Genomic DNA, 17,043 nt, shown 5'->3' with positions numbered 1-17,043 from the left:
ACATATAGTAGGTAAATACCTACTAAGTAGCCAGGCAGAGAGAGGCCCGCATATATGATACATATATAATTTTCTTTTTTCGAAATAAATGACCGCGAACTCGAAAAAATATTTAATCATTTGGGAAATTTCGAATTTGAATTTTTTTTTTAAATCGTTACACCGACGCTCGGAGTTTTCCCACGGTGTTGTCGTGGGAAACTCCTGACCCACGCGCTTGCACAAATGACTTCTTGGTAAAAAAAATGTGTAAGTACCTCCCACTCTCTTGTTTTGATATTTTATTACGCTCAACTCCTGCGTTTGGAGTGATTAGTCTAACTGCACTATTGCAGGCGCTCGATAAAATTATTAGTTGTGAATTTCACAACGAAGTAGAAATTTTCGCTCCAAAAGTATACGCGAAGCGCGTGGCACATTCTTTCTTCCAGGCCAAAGATGCCCTAAAATAAAGATAAGTAAAAAGTAATGGCGGATATTGTTGAGAATTGTGAGACAATTTTTAAACTTCTTTAAACGTTGTAGTAACCACTTTCCATCGTCTTCAAAGGGGAAATTTTCACACATGACGAACACTTGCCCCGTAACAACTTTTTAGGTCAGCGTTATTACCTATTTATGAAGTGAGCATAGTACCTAATGTCGTTATCATTGCGTTATCGCTCGCCTGTGTGTGGCACAGTACAACGAATCTACACCACAGATACATAAATAGCATCGTATTGTGAAAAGAATAAAAACGTTCGTTGAATTTCGAGTACCACTACAATGTCTTTTTAGCGTCGTAATGCAAACCGTCACTTTCTTGCTTCGGTTTCCGCATTGCAACGTAGGTAGCCGATTGGAAATTTTGTTATTACAGCATCGTCAATCTGACATTTGATGGAGTCTGTCAATTCGAGGTGAGCAAATTACGCACTTATCAGTTTTTATTTGTAATTATATGTATAGATCTATGTTGATTACATTACATGTAGGCAGACTGTTCTACTATTTTTTTGTTTCAAAAATGTTTTTGAGCGTCGGTGGTGCACGTTAGGTTAATTTTTTTAGAATTTCAAAACAATAATTAGGTTTTCCAATAATCATCAGTGAGAACAAAAATTCAAAAATTAAAGGGGTACCTATTTTTTCAAGCTAAAAGTCTAATCTGTGATTTGTTAGGTGTTTTAAGAAAATTAATGAGTAGGTACTCTTTAGTGGTCTATTACCTACCAGTCCTCTACCTCTCCCCACTAGGTTTCCTAGAAGGAAAGATATAGGTGATCTCACAGTAATTGAAGACATAATTTGACCATCCCTCCGAACATGTTGAATGTGTCTGTGTTTCAGAATAGCAATGACCTGAATGACGCGTCAAACAAAATTCGTATGTACTCGTAGGTGTCATCAGTCTTAACAGGACTGTTTATAAAGAATGAGAATGAGTGAATGACACGAACTCACAAACAACTGACTCTCAAACGTTTTCAAACACAGTACACAGATATGTTTGGACTTCGTACCAGGAGCGGGCGAGAGGGTTATTTAAGAATGTACGAGTAGATGTACAGAAAAACAGCGTGTAGGAGAAAGTTGAAGCATCGAGGCGTTTCCGTCTGATGTCCATAAATAAGTACCTACATACTTACAATTAGAAGTTTTGAGTCAAAGACTCTTGACAGTTTTGACTCATCAACATTTTAAAATGTCAAAACATTCAGAAAAATGAAGAAAAAGAGAAATTTTTCAGCTGACAAAATGACATTTTGGAAGGTACATATTCTGAAAAAAAGGTTAAAAAATGCTAAAACTTTATTTATGTTCAAAAAATAATTTAAAAGAAAGCCCTGAAACAAACTTTCAAACATATACACGAAAAAAAAATGATTTTTTAAAAAAATAATTTGATAGTAGATAAGTTATTTTTCAAAATTGAACTTCAAAAAAATTACATCAAGTCGACCAAATATTATGCAGGTAAGTACCGAATGTTTTCGTGCTGTGTAATGTGTATAGAAATTAGCAATGAATTATTTGTACTTAATACCTGCCTAATAAGTATTTATTCTAATTATTATTACATAGGTATCTTCTCATTTTGACTTTGGTATTCAGGTACCTAGCTCACTCTGCTTTAGTTGATAAGTGATAACAAATCGTTCCCTCATTATAGCGATGACTTACACTCAAATATGTAACACTCGATCGATCTGACAAGGGAACCTCTTGAGGTGTCCGCCTCCGATTTGAACGGGACCGCGATTTTTGGAAAGAGCCTGGTCTACCAAAACCAAATTTTCAGCTGCCCAACTTCATATCTCGATATTTGGCGAACGTTTGAAAATTCAAAATAGACTGTATTTGGTGATTTTAGCTTTTTTCAAAAAAGTACGTACATGATCAGTAAAAATGATCAAAATAAATCCTAAAACTGATATTGATTTCCCAAAAACAAATTTCGCCATTTCCAGCCATTCTGGAGCCTCCAGCGCGATTTTTCAATTTCTCCAGAATTTTTAATTTGCTCCAGAAGACGTTAATATGAAGTGGGGCAGCTGAAAATCGAGTTGTGTATTACACTCGACCTGTTTAGCGAGTTTATCCACATTTCAGCCGATTTTGAGAGTGACACCTCAAAAGTGGTTTTTTGATCAGCTTTTTTCAAAATTAAAAAATCCAAAACTCAAAAATTTCTCGTTTGTGAGAAAATGTTTGAAATTCGCGCGAATTGCTGTATTTCGTCATTAATTAACCCATTTTTATTATGAAAAAAGCTGGTCAAAAAACCACTCTCGTGGTGTCCCCTCCAGATTCGGCTCAAATGTGTATAAATTCGTTAAACAGGTCGAGTGTAACACTAACACACAACTCGATTTTCAGCTGCCCAACTTCATATTAACGTCTTCTGGAACAAATTAAAAATTCTGGAGAAATTGAAGAATCGCGCTGGAGGCTCCAGAATGGCTGGAAATGGCGAAATTTGTTTTTGGGGAATCAATATCAGTTTTAGGATTTATTTTAATCATTTTTACTGATCGTGTACGCACTTTCTTGAAAAAATCTTAAATCACCAAATACAGTCAATTTTGAATTTTCAAACGTTCGCCAAATATCGAGATATGAAGTTGGGCAGCTGAAAATTTGGTTTTGGGGGTTTTAGACCATGCTCTTTCAAAATATCGCGGTCCCGTTCAAATCGGAGGCGGATATCTCAAGAGGTTCCCTTGTGAGGCCTCCATACAAATCTTAGTGTTCTCGGTTATTTTTTATCATGAAAACTGATCAGAGTAGGTAGTTACGAGATTCGTTGAGGCTTTTCTGAAATGCTACGTTTGTTTGTTGAATCTCTGGGAGTTTTCCTCGTAAAATGGGCAGTGAAGTAATAAGTAGATAGGTACCTATGTATATTAATAACATATTATTTTTCAGTTTCAGTGGCCTACTGACTCAAATACGTTCCTGTTCTTCAAAATGGGAAGAAATAAGGAAAGAACGTGATATTTTGAAATCATCTCTACAGAAAGCCAACGATAAGATCGCAGAGCTCGAAACAACCGTAGCCAGATACAAAGCGAAGGATTTGGTGGTTGAAAGAGAGAGATTACTTTTATCTCGAGTGATTAACACGCTGCATGAAGAATTAGTTAAGGAAGGCCCGATATCGAAAAAAATTGATGAAATCGAAGAGGATGTGTCGTGGTTGAGCAAAGCTGTCGAAAAATCCATCTCCGATCTAGATAAAAGAAAATCTTCAATAGATTCGAATAATTCGTGCTGTAAAGTTTATGAAAACGAGACACAGGTTATTAACGGCGAAGATGCTTTGATTAAAAATCATAAAAATAAAGAGCAATCCGGTATCGACGATGTTGATTTATGCCCACTTCATGTTACGGATAAAAATGTTGAGTTTCCTTCAGCGTGTTCTTATGATAGATCAAAACCTTCAATATTACAACAAACATTAACGCAACCTGTGTTAAACGAAGGTGTAAATTTACTCGAGTTTACAAATTTGTTCACGTTTTACTCCACCTTGTTTTCTATTTCGGAAAATTCGCAGAGCAAGATTGTTCCAACGAACAATGGGACGCTGGAAAAAAATGATTGTAGACTATTTTTGACCGATTTAATCGCGTCGTCTTCGCAAAGGTTTGCAAATCGTAATGACAGCCATAATAAATCGTATTCATTTTCCAAAAATGAAATTCCTTCGTGTGTCGTAACGCCATCTTCGAATTTCTCATTGCCCAACGATGAGGTGGTTCGCAACTCTGAAACAATTACCAGTAACCAAGACAAATGCGATTCTTCTTTATCCGGTCAGAATAAATGTAACGAAGTTGTTAGTTCCAATGATGAAGATATAGGTATTGAAAACCCAGACGATCAAGAAAATCCACCACAAATTGGTACTACGAGTACATCAATCGAGTTTACTAGTTCTGACGACACCGCCGAAGAAATCTTACGTCATCAAATCAGCTCCGATTCTTCTCCGTTGAGTAATAATGAATACGGTGATGTCGAGAATTCTAATGAAGATTTAGCCATTCAAAACTCAGACAATCTACAAAATCCGTCAGAAATCAGTAGTTTTAATGAAGTGTAAGTAGGAAAAAAACATGCTGAATTGTTGCATTGAAAGTTCAAAAATTTACATTTTTAATTTTGTTGTAAAAATTTACCTAGGTGTTTGATTTTGCAGGACAGAAAATGATGCGGATGTCGAAATGGCAGAAGAAGATTTAGTCACTGAATCCGGCAAAAATTCAAACTATTATTGTAACGAGATCAATGAGATGTCTTGTGTAGAAATCCCCAATTGGCGTTATAATCTAAGGTGGGCAGTTAGATTCAACTTTTCATGGACATTAGGCTCCAACTTCAACTACACACCACTTGAAGTTTTTGGCTTCAAGTTTGAATTGAAACTAGGATTTTTTTTCTTTCAGAGAACGAAAATTTATAAAGAACGATAAGTATTCAAGTGAAGATGAATATTTCCCCTCAAATTATTCAAATAAAAAAACAAATTCATCAACGTCTTCTGAATGCAAAAAGTAGTATGAAATTTCTCTTGTTCAGTTGAATGAAAATTTAAAACAAAATGTCTCATTGTCTCCAGAATTATGATGCTTGGGCACACGATTACATTTTTTTGTTTTTTTTTTTTCAGAGGAGAACAATGTATGAAAAATGAAAACTATTTGAGTGTCCATGGAAGTATCGATCCTTTTCATCCTATAGATTCATGTTCTGCAAGTGAAGGACCATCACCCGTGCCACTTTTGAATTCACGGATGTGCATTCCTGATAAAACCATTTCTAAACAATATAGAAAGTAAGTATAGGTACCGATACCTATACCAACTATACCTTGCTTATTTCTGTCAATTTTTTCATCCTACAATGACTTCAGTTTAATCTACTTTTTTAATTTTTTTTTTTCGTTGCTCGTAAGTACCTATGTATTTGAAATAACAATCAAAAATTTCGCTCACTTTTGCAGGAAATGTTTGATATGCGCGAAACAAAATCCAAATGATTCAAATCCGCAATTCTTTTCTTATCGTGAACTCGATCAGCACTTATTGGAAAATCATCCCAACCCGTTTCCGGTCTATACACGTTGTCCCTATGAAGAAAAAAACTGTATAAGACATTTTAGATCCAGGACTAACTTACGCACACATATATTACTGCATCAAAAAGGAACATCGCTTCATTCACAAAAAAACGTCGTTCAGCAACAAAAGTAGGTGCTTGTATTATTATTATAGGCACCGAGGTACTTTGAACTGCATCATACGATTTCGCTCGTACAGTAGATATATGTATATTGTTATAAATTATTGGTTTTTTTGTTTGGTAGATCTTCCCAGTTGACCAAATGCTAGCAAATTTTGTGCTAGCGTAAATGGTGCCGGAATTTGAGACACTTTTTTTAAAAAATGCTAGCAAATCAGTTGCGATTAGGTCGCATTAGAGTAGCAGAATTGCGCACAAATAGCTAGCACGTAGCTGGCACAAAGCTAGCAAAAAGCTAGCATTTTGTTGGCACTTTGCTCTGCATTCTGCTACGTACATGCGACTAAATCGCGACTGATTTGCTAGCAATTTTTACAAAAAGTGTCTCATATTCCGGCACCATTTACGCTAGCGCAAATTATGCTAGCAAGAAGCTAGCATTTTGCTAGCGTAGAAAAACTTTGATCAGTAAAGTAATTACTATTAATTAATTTTTAAAAATTCTGGGTGTTTACCTTTAACAGGTGGTAGTTCTCCAGGAAATTCCAAAAATTAGGCGACTGTCCCAGCTTAGAGGTAGCATAACGCTAGCATCTTGGGATAGTATAAGAAGAGTGATGTCACTCTTCTTACTTTTCAACAAGATACCACCTTGAGCTTATATTCAACTTGATGACACACTTTATCTAAGAGTAGCAAACTATACCATGAGAGAGATCGACGCTAGCAATTCGCTAGCATTATGCTAGCGCTTAGGTTGAAAAATCACTTTATTAAATAAAAAATGAAGTTTTTTTTTTTAAATAGAAAATTTGTCAAAATTTAAAATTTGAAAATGAAGTATCAAACAAACCATGAAAATGAAAAATTTCAAAAACATTTGAACAACATTTTAGTCCACGGAAATGGGGGTAATTGCACCCCCTGCCGATCCTCCGGGACAACGTTTTCCTTAAAGGGGACATCCTAAGGAACATTTTAAAGCAAACTTGCTGAAAAAATTGGCATTACTTACAAAATGGCGGCAATTTTGATTGAAAGGTCAGCCGAAATCGCAGATTTTGCGTTTCAACATAGGACGTGCACAAAATTTTTCAAACCTTACAAACGTAGATCGAAAGATCATGCAAAAATTCATCACCTGTCAAAATTTTTTTTTTTTTTTTTTTTGACATTTTTTTATACTGGGCGTGTATAATTGCCAGGATTTTTACGCCCAGTTTTGAGGGGTTTGTCTAGATTTGGTTTGAAAGATTGATTTCTTTGATGTATTCAAGTGCTAAAGTAAGTACCTTTTTCGATATTTGGTGAATTTTCAAAAATCAAATTTTGGCCAAAATGTGAGAAAAAATCAAAATTTTACCAAATTGACCAAGAAACCTGACATTTGGGATATACCCTATTTTCGACATGCCAAATCGATGGGAAACGGTTTCAACTTGTTTTGAGCAGTTCTGGAGCCTCCAGCAGATTTTTGAAACTCAAATTGAAGTTGTAAAGCTCAAATTTATTCTGAAAACTAATTTCAATACGCTACGAAGTACTGCAGGTGAATTTCAAGTCGTTTTGGAGCCTCCAGCGACTCTTTGGAAATTCCTGAAGCCTCCAGCAGATTTTTAAAACTTTAAATTTTCACAAAATTTCATCAAACTGAGATGGAGAGTCGAAATTCATTCTGCAAACTAATTTTAATACGCTACGAAGTCAACTGCTTGTGGATTTCAAGTCGTTTTGGAGCCTCCAGCGAATTTTCGAAGGTTGTATGGCGTTTTTTGGAAAATTGGAATTTCCTAAAAGTAGCTGGAAGCTTCAAAACCATTTGAAACCTGCGAAGTAAATTTCAGCTTGTCAACTCCAATTGATTAATTAATGTTGTGGGAATTTCAAGTTTCAAAAGCCTACTGGAGGCTCTAAAATGACTTGAACCCACCTGAAGTCGTCTTCAGAGGGTGTTAAAATTGGAGTGTAGAGTAAACTACAGCTTTCTATATCTATGTCCATTTGATGAAATTTTGTTGTCCCCTTTAAGAAAAAAGTTACCCCGGAAGATCGGCGGGGGGGGGTGCAATTACTCCTATTGTCATATGCAGGAATATTTTTAATGATTTTTGTATGCGCGCTGAGGGATGGAAAAGATACTTGCTCGCATTTTGCTACAATAAATAACGCAGAAAAAGGTTTATTGGTGAGAAATGCGTAAGATCTGGTAGCACGTTCCTATCATTTGACTACAAAGAAAACGCCAAGTCACCAGATGCAGAAACTAGAGATATGCTTACATTTTTCTAGAGCCAGATGGCTAAGTAAATGCTAGCTCAGAGATGCAAGAATATTACCTGAAGTTTCCTATCATAAAACTGTGAGCAGGTACATATTAGTCAGTGATACGCTGGCATTAAGCGAGCAGGTATAGAGTGAGGAAAAAGCTAGCTGAGATATGCGAGAATATTGCTTGAACTTTCTTGGCATAGAATTGCAAGCAAGTATCCATCAGTGATACGCTAGCATCAGGCGAGCATGTATGAAGTGAAGTAAAAGCTAGCTGAGATATGCGAGAATATTGCTTGAACTGTCCTAGCATAGAATTGCGAGCAAGTATCCGCCAGTAATACGCTAGCATAAGGCGAGCAAGTTAAAGTGAAGTAAAAGCTAGCTGAGAGTCGCTGGAAAACAGCTCGAAAATTGCTAGAATTGAATTTGCTAGCGAAAAACTGCAAGAAAATCGCTTACTTTTAGCGAGATAATTATTGCTGGCCACAAAAAGCGAGTAAATTGCTAGCAACTTATCAAAACGCGAATAAAACGCTAGCTTTTTGCTAGCATGTGGTCAACTGGGTTGGCTTTGCACTTTCTGTGGTGAAATGTTCGCACTTTCAGTAGATCTGAAAAATCACGTAAAACGAGAACACTCCGCGTTTGCGAAAGCTTCGATGACTTGCGAATATTGCAAATACGTTACGAAATCGTCAAAAAAAATGAAGACCCATAAGTTGAAATATCATACTAAGCTTACGTGTGAATTTGGAATTGGACACCCTGCTAAAAACATAAATCAGGAAGATGCGAATGAGAAAAGTGATGAGAAAGGGGAGATCTCTTCGTCACATATGGTTTCATCGTCGAATAATCGAAAGAAAATATCATGCATGTATGTACCGGTGGCCAAGTTTTCCTAGGTATTCCATATCTTTTTTTTTTAAAAAAAGTTACAATGTTGCAGGGAATGTGTAATATGCAGGAGAAATAACCCGGACGGAATGAAGTTTCAGTCCAGCAGAGACCTCGATTCTCATATTTCGAAATACCATCCTAATCCATTTCCGGACTATTATCCTTGTCCTCGTCGATCCGATTGCTGTAATCGACATTTCACCAGCATTAGAAGCCTTTCGAATCATTTGAGAGGATGTCCTCCAAAAATTAAGGCCCATCGCTAGATTGTAGGTATATTTTCTCTACTTAATTGAAAAGCAAAAACGTTTTTTCTACGTGTAGTTTTAAAACGTGATAAATATTTCCTTGCTTCGGAGTTTGTTTTGGTTTAATTTTTAAATGATGTGCTCTAAAAGGTACTTAACATTGTGTACCTATTTGTATGTTTTGAATTTTTGAATAAATATTTCAGGGGTTGTTTGGTAATGGTGACCATTTATTTGAAAGTTTTTTTTTCGTATCGTGAAATTCTTAACTTGAAAAAAAATCCTTCAAGTTAAGTAGTTTTTTATTCAGTTATATAAGCATAAGTAGACTTCAAGAACACTGTATTATTCATTTTCGGCAAAGTACCTACTTCTGATTTGTTTTTAAAAATTTAAATTGATGTCTTTGCTTGAATAAAATGTAGGTACTGTAGAACTTCAAAGATATCAAAATTCATTCTAGAAAATATCTCGACTCTCACATTTTTAAAATACTATCAATATTTTTATCGTAACATTTTTCATATATGTATGTATCTAAGAGAACAGAAACGATCTCTTTATCAGCTACGTAATCCATGCTAAAGAAAGAAGAAGAAGAAAAAGGGAAAGGAAATAGAGAAAAAACGATTACAAATGCTTATTATAACTGTAGCTCGAAGTTAGGGATTAGATAACATCAGACAGGAAATACTTAATTAGCTAGATACAATTTCTGTGTAAGATATGCGTCTATTTTAAAATTCTAAACAGGCAGTGCTTCAAAAATTTTAATGGTGTGGTTTTGAAGCATTAATGTTGTAGGTACCTAGTGAATGTGTTTGAAAATAGCCATTCATAAAAATAAATTCATGCCTACAAAATAATATTAAGTACCTTTCTTCAAAATTAAAAGAACATTGAAAGTACCTTCAGAAATTTTTAATATCCTTAAAAAAATGAGTAAAATGTTCAAAAGTTAAAATACATTTCATTTTGAAATTAAAGATGACTGTAAAAAGAAAAATTCAAAAAAAAAAAAAAAAAAAGGATAACACCCAGCAACTGCAGTGTGTCTAATTAAATAATGGGTAATTTAACATTTGTCTGCTGAATAATTTTAATAAATTATCAACTCCCTAAGAAAAAGCCACATAAGTAAGTGCCTATCGTCGGAAACGCTTGTGACTTAATTTCCAAGCTATTATAAAAACCATCTGTAGTATTCTACTTGTTGCAGACATGTTTGAAATTATTATTCCTACAAAATGATTCTACGGGTAAAATGGAATAAATAAGTTCCCTTTACGTTCATGCGTAACGAAGAAGCTTCACAGAAATAAGGAACATATTTTGTGAATAGAATTTACGATAGAATGTCGTGTTTCTAACTTCAGATTAAATATTCATTTAACTAGCTGCTAAATAGGTATTGAGGACTTCCAGGTTCAGTTTTTTCACCAATTATTCACCGAAGTGCGGTAATAATTTACATTGTGTTATTGAAAAATTCAAACTTTTGGTAATTTTCCTAGAAAGTCATCGTCTTCAAATTATTTGGGTTACACTGTCTCGTTATGGAATAATTACATTGATTTCACTGTAATATGTACTGGAATCAACAACAGAAATGATTTTTTTTTTAAATAGAAGTTTCTCGTTGAAAAGAACTTTATAATTACCCATAACACTTCTGTCATGAGACCACTCACTGTTTTTCAGTGAATATTATTTCGTTAAACCAAAAATATCATCATCTGATCTACATATATTCCAAGATATACAGTACTCTTGAATTTCAACCATTTGTGTATCCTTACAACTTGTGTATTATGCAACATATTCAACAAACGTGTTTGATATTTCATCATTACACTCTCTACTTAAAACTCCGCACCGTAGGTAGGTACCTACCTACCACTCTACCAGCACCCTCAACCATTTCTATAGAGTAGTCGAGTCATACTTCGGTAAGCATACCTACGTGTTAGTCCACACATGTGCGGTGTTATTTTCTCTCCATAGAATTTTTTGTGAAAAATGGTAGTGTTTGCTTATCTCTGTTTATTTACGAAGAACGTTTTGTACGCGTAGTGAGTACTTTGGACTCCATTTCTCTGAAATTATACATATTATATGCAGCGCGATCCACACACATTTTGGATTATTGTTTAAATAGGACTGTTCCGTTTCGATTGCTCCATCTTCTCACTTCTGTTATCTGTAGTACAAACATGTGTCGAGGTATATGCTTTTTTTTATCGCCTTAGTCACAATCACGTGGGAGTGAGGGTTGTGCACTGACAGTTTGACATACTTAAATGAGTGCCTAGGCAATACCTACAACAAGCAGAAAACGACCTTCTACGAAGCACAAATTGACGTCCAGTGTTTAGATTTCGGTTTTTAAAGGTAACCGGCATCAGCGTAATGGAGATTTGTGACGATCAGACAAAGTAAGCTTTTGTACCTATTAATTTAATAGTTTTCAAGAAGATCATTTCGTTTTGGATTTGGAGGTTGAACTTGATTCAAATTTTGCTCAAACGCGTAAATATATAGCGAAGTACGACTAGTACGAAATTATACCTAGTTGCTTTCATGAATATCATGATGAAATTTTTTCGAATGTTGTGACGAAAGGAAGTGGGAACGCGACGCCCTCCGCTCATCAAATGTATGCTAATTATTTTGTTTTTAAACTTATGGCGATTCCATATAGTGATTTGTTAATGGGAGGGTCGTTGGCACCAAAGCACCTCGTAGGCTTAAATTTCTCAAAAATTTAATTTAAAAAACATGATGGTGATTTGCTCGAAATGTTCGTCTTCTTTTCACATTGTCAATGGGCTAACCTAATGTTTTTTGATTTGTTTTTCTTTATGTAGGTACACATCTCGCGTTGTTCGTGATAGCTTTCATTTTTATTCTTGGTTGGTACAAATTAATTGTAAGAAAATTGTTCGCTCAAGTTACAAGATTTGATCTGACTATGATGATTCATGAGTACCTAATGATTTCATCATTAATAATTTTGATTTTAATGCGATACTTACTAGGGTAAGTGAAGTGCCAGACGTTGCGTCGCCGTCGCCGGTTGTTATGAAACTGCGCCTGCGAGTCGGTGGGTATGCAACTACCACTGCGCTGTATACCATTTTCTTTTTTTGATAAACATTTCCTTGTACTAGCGCCTGGAGTGGCGCCTGGCGGCTTAAAAACTAATTATTTCCCGGGCCGTATACTTTGGCGCGTCACTTGATTTTTTCCACGGCGTTGTCGTGGAAAAATTCTTACTGACCTCTCGCTCGGTGGGTAAAATTTTTATATGCAGGCAAGGTTTTTTTAAAAATATAATTGCTAGTGAAGTAGTATCCAATCAACTTCGATCGTTTTTTCATGATTAGCCACCATTTCCACTCTAACTTCAGGAAAAATTTTTAAAATGTCTGACTCGTAGTCGTAGAATTATTTTTGTATTTTATATCAACTTTTTTCATCTTTCCAAGACTCGCATGTGAAAAAATTTCAAAAACATTTTTCTTACTTCTAAATTAATATGTATAACACAAAAAAAAAATTCGAATTTTTTTTGATTTTTTATGCACCTACTGGTACGTAAATTGTAAATTTTAAAATTTGAACCCCCAGTATAAAAGTGATGATTCAAATATTGAAGATCCGAAATTTTACCTACAGTTTTTTTTGGGTCCACCCTCCCACAACGTTTAATCGAATCCCTCCTTCAATTTTCCAAAAAAAAGTCAAAGTGGACCCATCTAGTAACTACCTACTAACGAATACCTATCTAAATACTCATCGTTTTGAGGGATGACAGCTGATAAGAACGAGAATATTTATTTTATAAAATTTACATGCAAGTCTACATTGGATTAGAATGCCAATAATGGTGGTGATTTGTAATCATGTATGGTACTTAAGCTTATCCACTTTTGCCTACATATTTACATTATGCATACCTACCTACCTACCTACCTAAATATAATTTTTGCTTCCTTGCAGCTCGGTGTTGAATCAAGTGGATGCATTCCGTTCAAGTTGGATATCGACGAATGAAAAACTCCGCGATGCCAATAGTAGAATCGAATCGCTCGAAGCAGAATTATCAATTATGAAGAATCAACTCTACAAGACAACTTACCAAAGAGATATTTTGAATTATACACTGAAACAATTGTATGGCACGTTGCGAGCCGATTGTAAAGTAATTGATCAGGTCCAAAGAAATTTATCGTCATTTGTCAGAGTCGCTGAGCAGGATTCTCCTTTCGGGTCTCCTGAACAAAACACCATTCAAAATTTACTAGGCCTGAATCCGATTACAGCCGTAGAAAGCAATGCGTCGAATTCATCAGAACATAGCCAAGTTAATTCGTCAATTTTGAATAAGAGGGACGACTCGCCTCGTGCCAAATATAACAAACCTAAGGTGAATTTTGCAAAAGAATTAGGCCTAGTGACACTTTCTTCCGGCATTTCTACGCGTAAAACATCGACTCTATCTAATGTATCTGATCAAACCCCAATTTCATCTCAAAGAAATCGAAGCCGAAGTCGTGGAACTGCGATGCTTTATGATGCTTTATCAAGCGTAAATGGATCAGTCACGCCAGCTGTGAATAACAAGAGAAGGTCTAGGAAGTTGAATAATGTGGATCCAAGAATTTTATCGCGTGGTCGTAAATTAGATCGCCGTTCAAATGATGATGTATGCGATGTCATAGTAATTGATTATGGTGCCGAATCTGAAGCGGTTTCAACGAAATTTTCAGATATTAATGCAGCGAGAGATATTCAAAGCGTAGATGCAGACAACTATTTGAGTCCTGATAGTTCAACTTTTCCTAATAAAAAAGCCGAGGAAAATGATTCGAATTGGGTGAAAACTGTTGATTTTAATAACGAGGCAAACGTTATTCAACAGGAAGATGGAAACGACGCTTCGGGTTCGAATAATTCAACTTTTCCCACTGAAGAAATTAATGTCGAGAATGGTTCAAATCCGGTGAAAACTGCCGATTCTAATAATGCTGGAGACGTTCAACAAGGAGCTGAAAACAACAATTCGAGTTCAAATGATCTAATTTGTATTATCAGTTCAGACGAAGCTGATCATCAAGAAGATGAAGACAACTGTTCATGTTTGAATGAACCCAATGATACTTCAGCTTCGCTGCCTGCAGGTGTAGAAACAGCGGATGAGGATGGTGGTTCAAATTCAAATATGCAAGCTAGCCTTGATTCACTAGCAGCGAATGCGGAAGATGGTGGCGATAATTTGTCATCTCAAAATACACCAAGTACTGTTTGTTCAAATTCAAATGAACAAGATAGTCACGGTTCCATAGTTCATACACAAAATGAAGGCAATGTCTTGACTGCGAATACTCAGCTCTCAATTCCGACGGAACCTATTTCAAAGTTCCCCACTCCTTATATCCTTCTTTCGCCGATTTCAGAACTTGAAAACATCGTATTCGCAGCCAAAAATGACGCCCGTGTTTCCACTCAAAAAAGGAGTCATCAGAATGAAGACGTGGAAATAAAAACAAGGTTATAAATTAAGTTCTTTTTATTTGCATGCAAATGGCTCAAAAATTATAGCATATAATGTCAACTTATCTACTGAAATATCCAGTTTACAGAGTAGAATTTTGTTGCTTGAGTGAATTTATACCTACCTATTCAGATTATTTTCAAACTTTCTCAAAAAATATTCAATGGCTATTTTCAAATCAATTCTTCTGTTGAACTTATTCCATTAATTAAAACCAATTCGTTTATGTAAATTAGGAAGAGGAAGAAAATAGCTCAAGTTGCTAAACCTAGAAAAGAGAAAGGTAACCCTAAAAAGTCGAGAAAGTCGCTCGAGTCCTCGCCGTTTGTATTGGAGTTACAGTCAACGAACAAATCAAGCCTGGCTTCGTCTGCAACGGTTTCAAAATTGACGAAAAACAAAAGTGTTTCTAAAAAAAATTCAGTGCCAAAGAAGAAGTAAGTCCATTTCCTAAATCAATTACCTTTCTACGTAGAGTAGGTAGCTCATAATTTATTTTTATTCCGAATTGATGGTTTAGTTGAATTAGTTAGGTACCTATAGTATCTATTTTGTATAGGTACTTAAGGCTTATTCAACCCAGAATGTATTGTTGAGCGGAACCCGGTGTCACTTGAGTTTACGTACCTTTACTTACGTATGTTTAGTATATATTACTGGCAGATTTTAATTTTAGTTGTCCATTTTTACCAGAATATATTGTTGCAAATTCTGTAATGAGACGTTTGATAATACTAGAAAAGTAAGTCAACATACGAACCTTGCTCACGCCGATGATGAAAACGCTTGGAAGTGCCAAGTTTGTGGATTCGTCACATCAACATCGAGTTCACTTTCGGGCCATGTACGGCGAGTTTGTTACAAGAAACTAACCACAGAAAATGGGTAAAATAAATCATACGGCATAACTACTTACGATAAAATACAATGACAAATACCTACCTATAATGTACATATTTGTTCGTAAATAGAATGCTATTTTCAATAAGAAACGCTTCTGGAATTTTCTGTTACATATTATGTACCTATTTTAGAACATGCCTGGTATGCCAGAAGGAAAATCCCGCGGTTCCAAATTATATAGCAAAGTCCGCTCTTGATGTACATATTTTGAACAATCATCCTGATCCGTATCCTGACTATTTGCGCTGCCCCTATGGTAATGGAAAATGCATACAGCACTTCACTTCGTTAGATGCTCATGATAAACATGTGCAAAGTGTTCACAAAAATGAAGATTTGAGCCTACCGTTTGAAAAAATTTTCCCAGGACAAGAGTAAGTATCAGTTGAGACGATTTTAATATTTCTTTCTACAAAGGATGTCTCTGGGAAATCATACTTTTCAGAAAAAATCATTCAGTAGGTACATTTTTAAAATTATTTGAATGGTGAAAAATTAACTAATCATGTAAGTACCTATCTATGCAAAACTCGGCTGCGGGTCTTAGGTCCTTTTTCTTGAAACTCTTTCAATTATGACATTACATATTCAAAATTCAGTATTTATTTGAAATTGTATTTTTATAATTCTCTTCCCAGGTTTTGGACGTGCGCAAATTGTGGAAAAATTTTCTTCCGTTCAGCGCATTTGATACAACACGCAATTCAAGCTCATCCCGGAAATCGAAAGGTTTTCAGTTGCGGTCTATGCGATTTTGTCACCGCTCATCCAACAAGGTTGCAGACGCATTCAAATAAGCACAGTTCGGATAATTATAAGAAAAAAGGAAACGGAAATGAAACAGGAAAACAGTAAATGGACTTTATGTTCGATATTCTTTAAAATCTTTTCTATTTTCAAATCAACATTAGTAGGTACCTAAATTTCAAAAATATTTGTTTACAATATTGGCCATTACATAAATGAGTAATGTGGGAAAATATCATACGTAGCGCTTTTACAAAATATTATATTATTAATCTAATGAATCTAATCTTACAAAATTTATAACTTACATTATATAAGTATCTAGATTTAGCTATTATATTCTTTTCATTTATATTTTTAATTTTAATGCAAGCCTCCTGCAGTGCAGATTTCTTTTATTTCCACGTATTGCATTGCAAATTCCAAGAACTAGGATTTTTTTAAAAATTACTTCATAGGGCTCGTATTTTCTGTTTTTTTAAAATTTATACATATTTTAATTTTTATTCATTAAAGAAGTGTGTATTCACATTCACTTCATTAATAATTAAATTAAGTTGTTTGATTGTGGATGGAATTTCAATTTTCATTTTGTAATTTGAGTCGAGAGTCGACTCGCATCAGTGATCATTCTTGATTCTATAGTAAATAAAATACGTCTTGCACTCTTGCTATTTAATTTAC

At 35.1% G+C, this 17,043-nt stretch overlaps 2 protein-coding genes across 6 annotated transcripts; both read left to right on the top strand.

Annotated features, from left to right (window-relative positions):
• The first annotated feature begins 630 nt into the window (after positions 1 to 630).
• LOC135835667 (uncharacterized) lies at positions 631 to 9,372 on the top strand. Of its 4 annotated transcripts, none has more exons than XM_065350038.1 (7): positions 634 to 902; positions 3,412 to 4,590; positions 4,691 to 4,825; positions 4,938 to 5,045; positions 5,162 to 5,326; positions 5,495 to 8,881; positions 8,972 to 9,372. In XM_065350038.1, the coding sequence occupies exons 1-6, from the start codon at positions 883 to 885 to the stop codon at positions 5,742 to 5,744; spliced, it is 1,857 nt and encodes a 618-aa protein (XP_065206110.1). In that variant the 5' UTR covers positions 634 to 882; the 3' UTR covers positions 5,745 to 8,881; positions 8,972 to 9,372. The 4 variants fall into 4 exon arrangements, with proteins under 4 accessions (XP_065206111.1, XP_065206110.1, XP_065206108.1 ...); XM_065350036.1 differs by having other exon boundaries at positions 8,954 to 9,372; XM_065350037.1 differs by having other exon boundaries at positions 8,940 to 9,372.
• Positions 9,373 to 11,085: 1,713 nt separating this feature from the next.
• Positions 11,086 to 17,024, top strand: LOC135835666 (rho GTPase-activating protein gacU-like). Of its 2 annotated transcripts, none has more exons than XM_065350035.1 (6): positions 11,086 to 11,587; positions 13,155 to 14,705; positions 14,946 to 15,146; positions 15,448 to 15,594; positions 15,744 to 15,986; positions 16,251 to 17,024. In XM_065350035.1, exons 1-6 carry the CDS (start codon positions 11,562 to 11,564, stop codon positions 16,465 to 16,467), a joined length of 2,385 nt encoding a protein of 794 aa, XP_065206107.1. In that variant the 5' UTR covers positions 11,086 to 11,561; the 3' UTR covers positions 16,468 to 17,024. The 2 variants fall into 2 exon arrangements, with proteins under 2 accessions (XP_065206107.1, XP_065206106.1); XM_065350034.1 differs by having other exon boundaries at positions 11,087 to 11,587; positions 15,403 to 15,594.
• Positions 17,025 to 17,043: the final 19 nt, after the last annotated feature.

Source organism: Planococcus citri, chromosome 2 (genome assembly GCF_950023065.1).
Source record: "Planococcus citri chromosome 2, ihPlaCitr1.1, whole genome shotgun sequence".
NCBI classification, from domain to species: Eukaryota; Metazoa; Arthropoda; class Insecta; order Hemiptera; family Pseudococcidae; genus Planococcus; species Planococcus citri.
This window is presented reverse-complemented; position numbering and strand designations above follow the sequence as displayed.

Bases quoted from the DNA above. Each gene is read 5' to 3' on its own strand.
- LOC135835667 (XM_065350038.1), top strand. From the start codon at position 883: ATGGAGTCTGTCAATTCGAG. The intron at 4,591-4,690 runs GTAAGTAGGAAA...TTGATTTTGCAG, and splicing joins ATCAGTAGTTTTAATGAAGT to GACAGAAAATGATGCGGATG. The intron at 5,327-5,494 runs GTAAGTATAGGT...TCACTTTTGCAG, and splicing joins ATTTCTAAACAATATAGAAA to GAAATGTTTGATATGCGCGA.
- LOC135835666 (XM_065350034.1), top strand. From the start codon at position 11,562: ATGGAGATTTGTGACGATCAGACAAA. The intron at 14,706-14,945 runs GTTATAAATTAA...TATGTAAATTAG, and splicing joins GACGTGGAAATAAAAACAAG to GAAGAGGAAGAAAATAGCTC. The intron at 15,595-15,743 runs GTAAAATAAATC...TACCTATTTTAG, and splicing joins AAACTAACCACAGAAAATGG to AACATGCCTGGTATGCCAGA.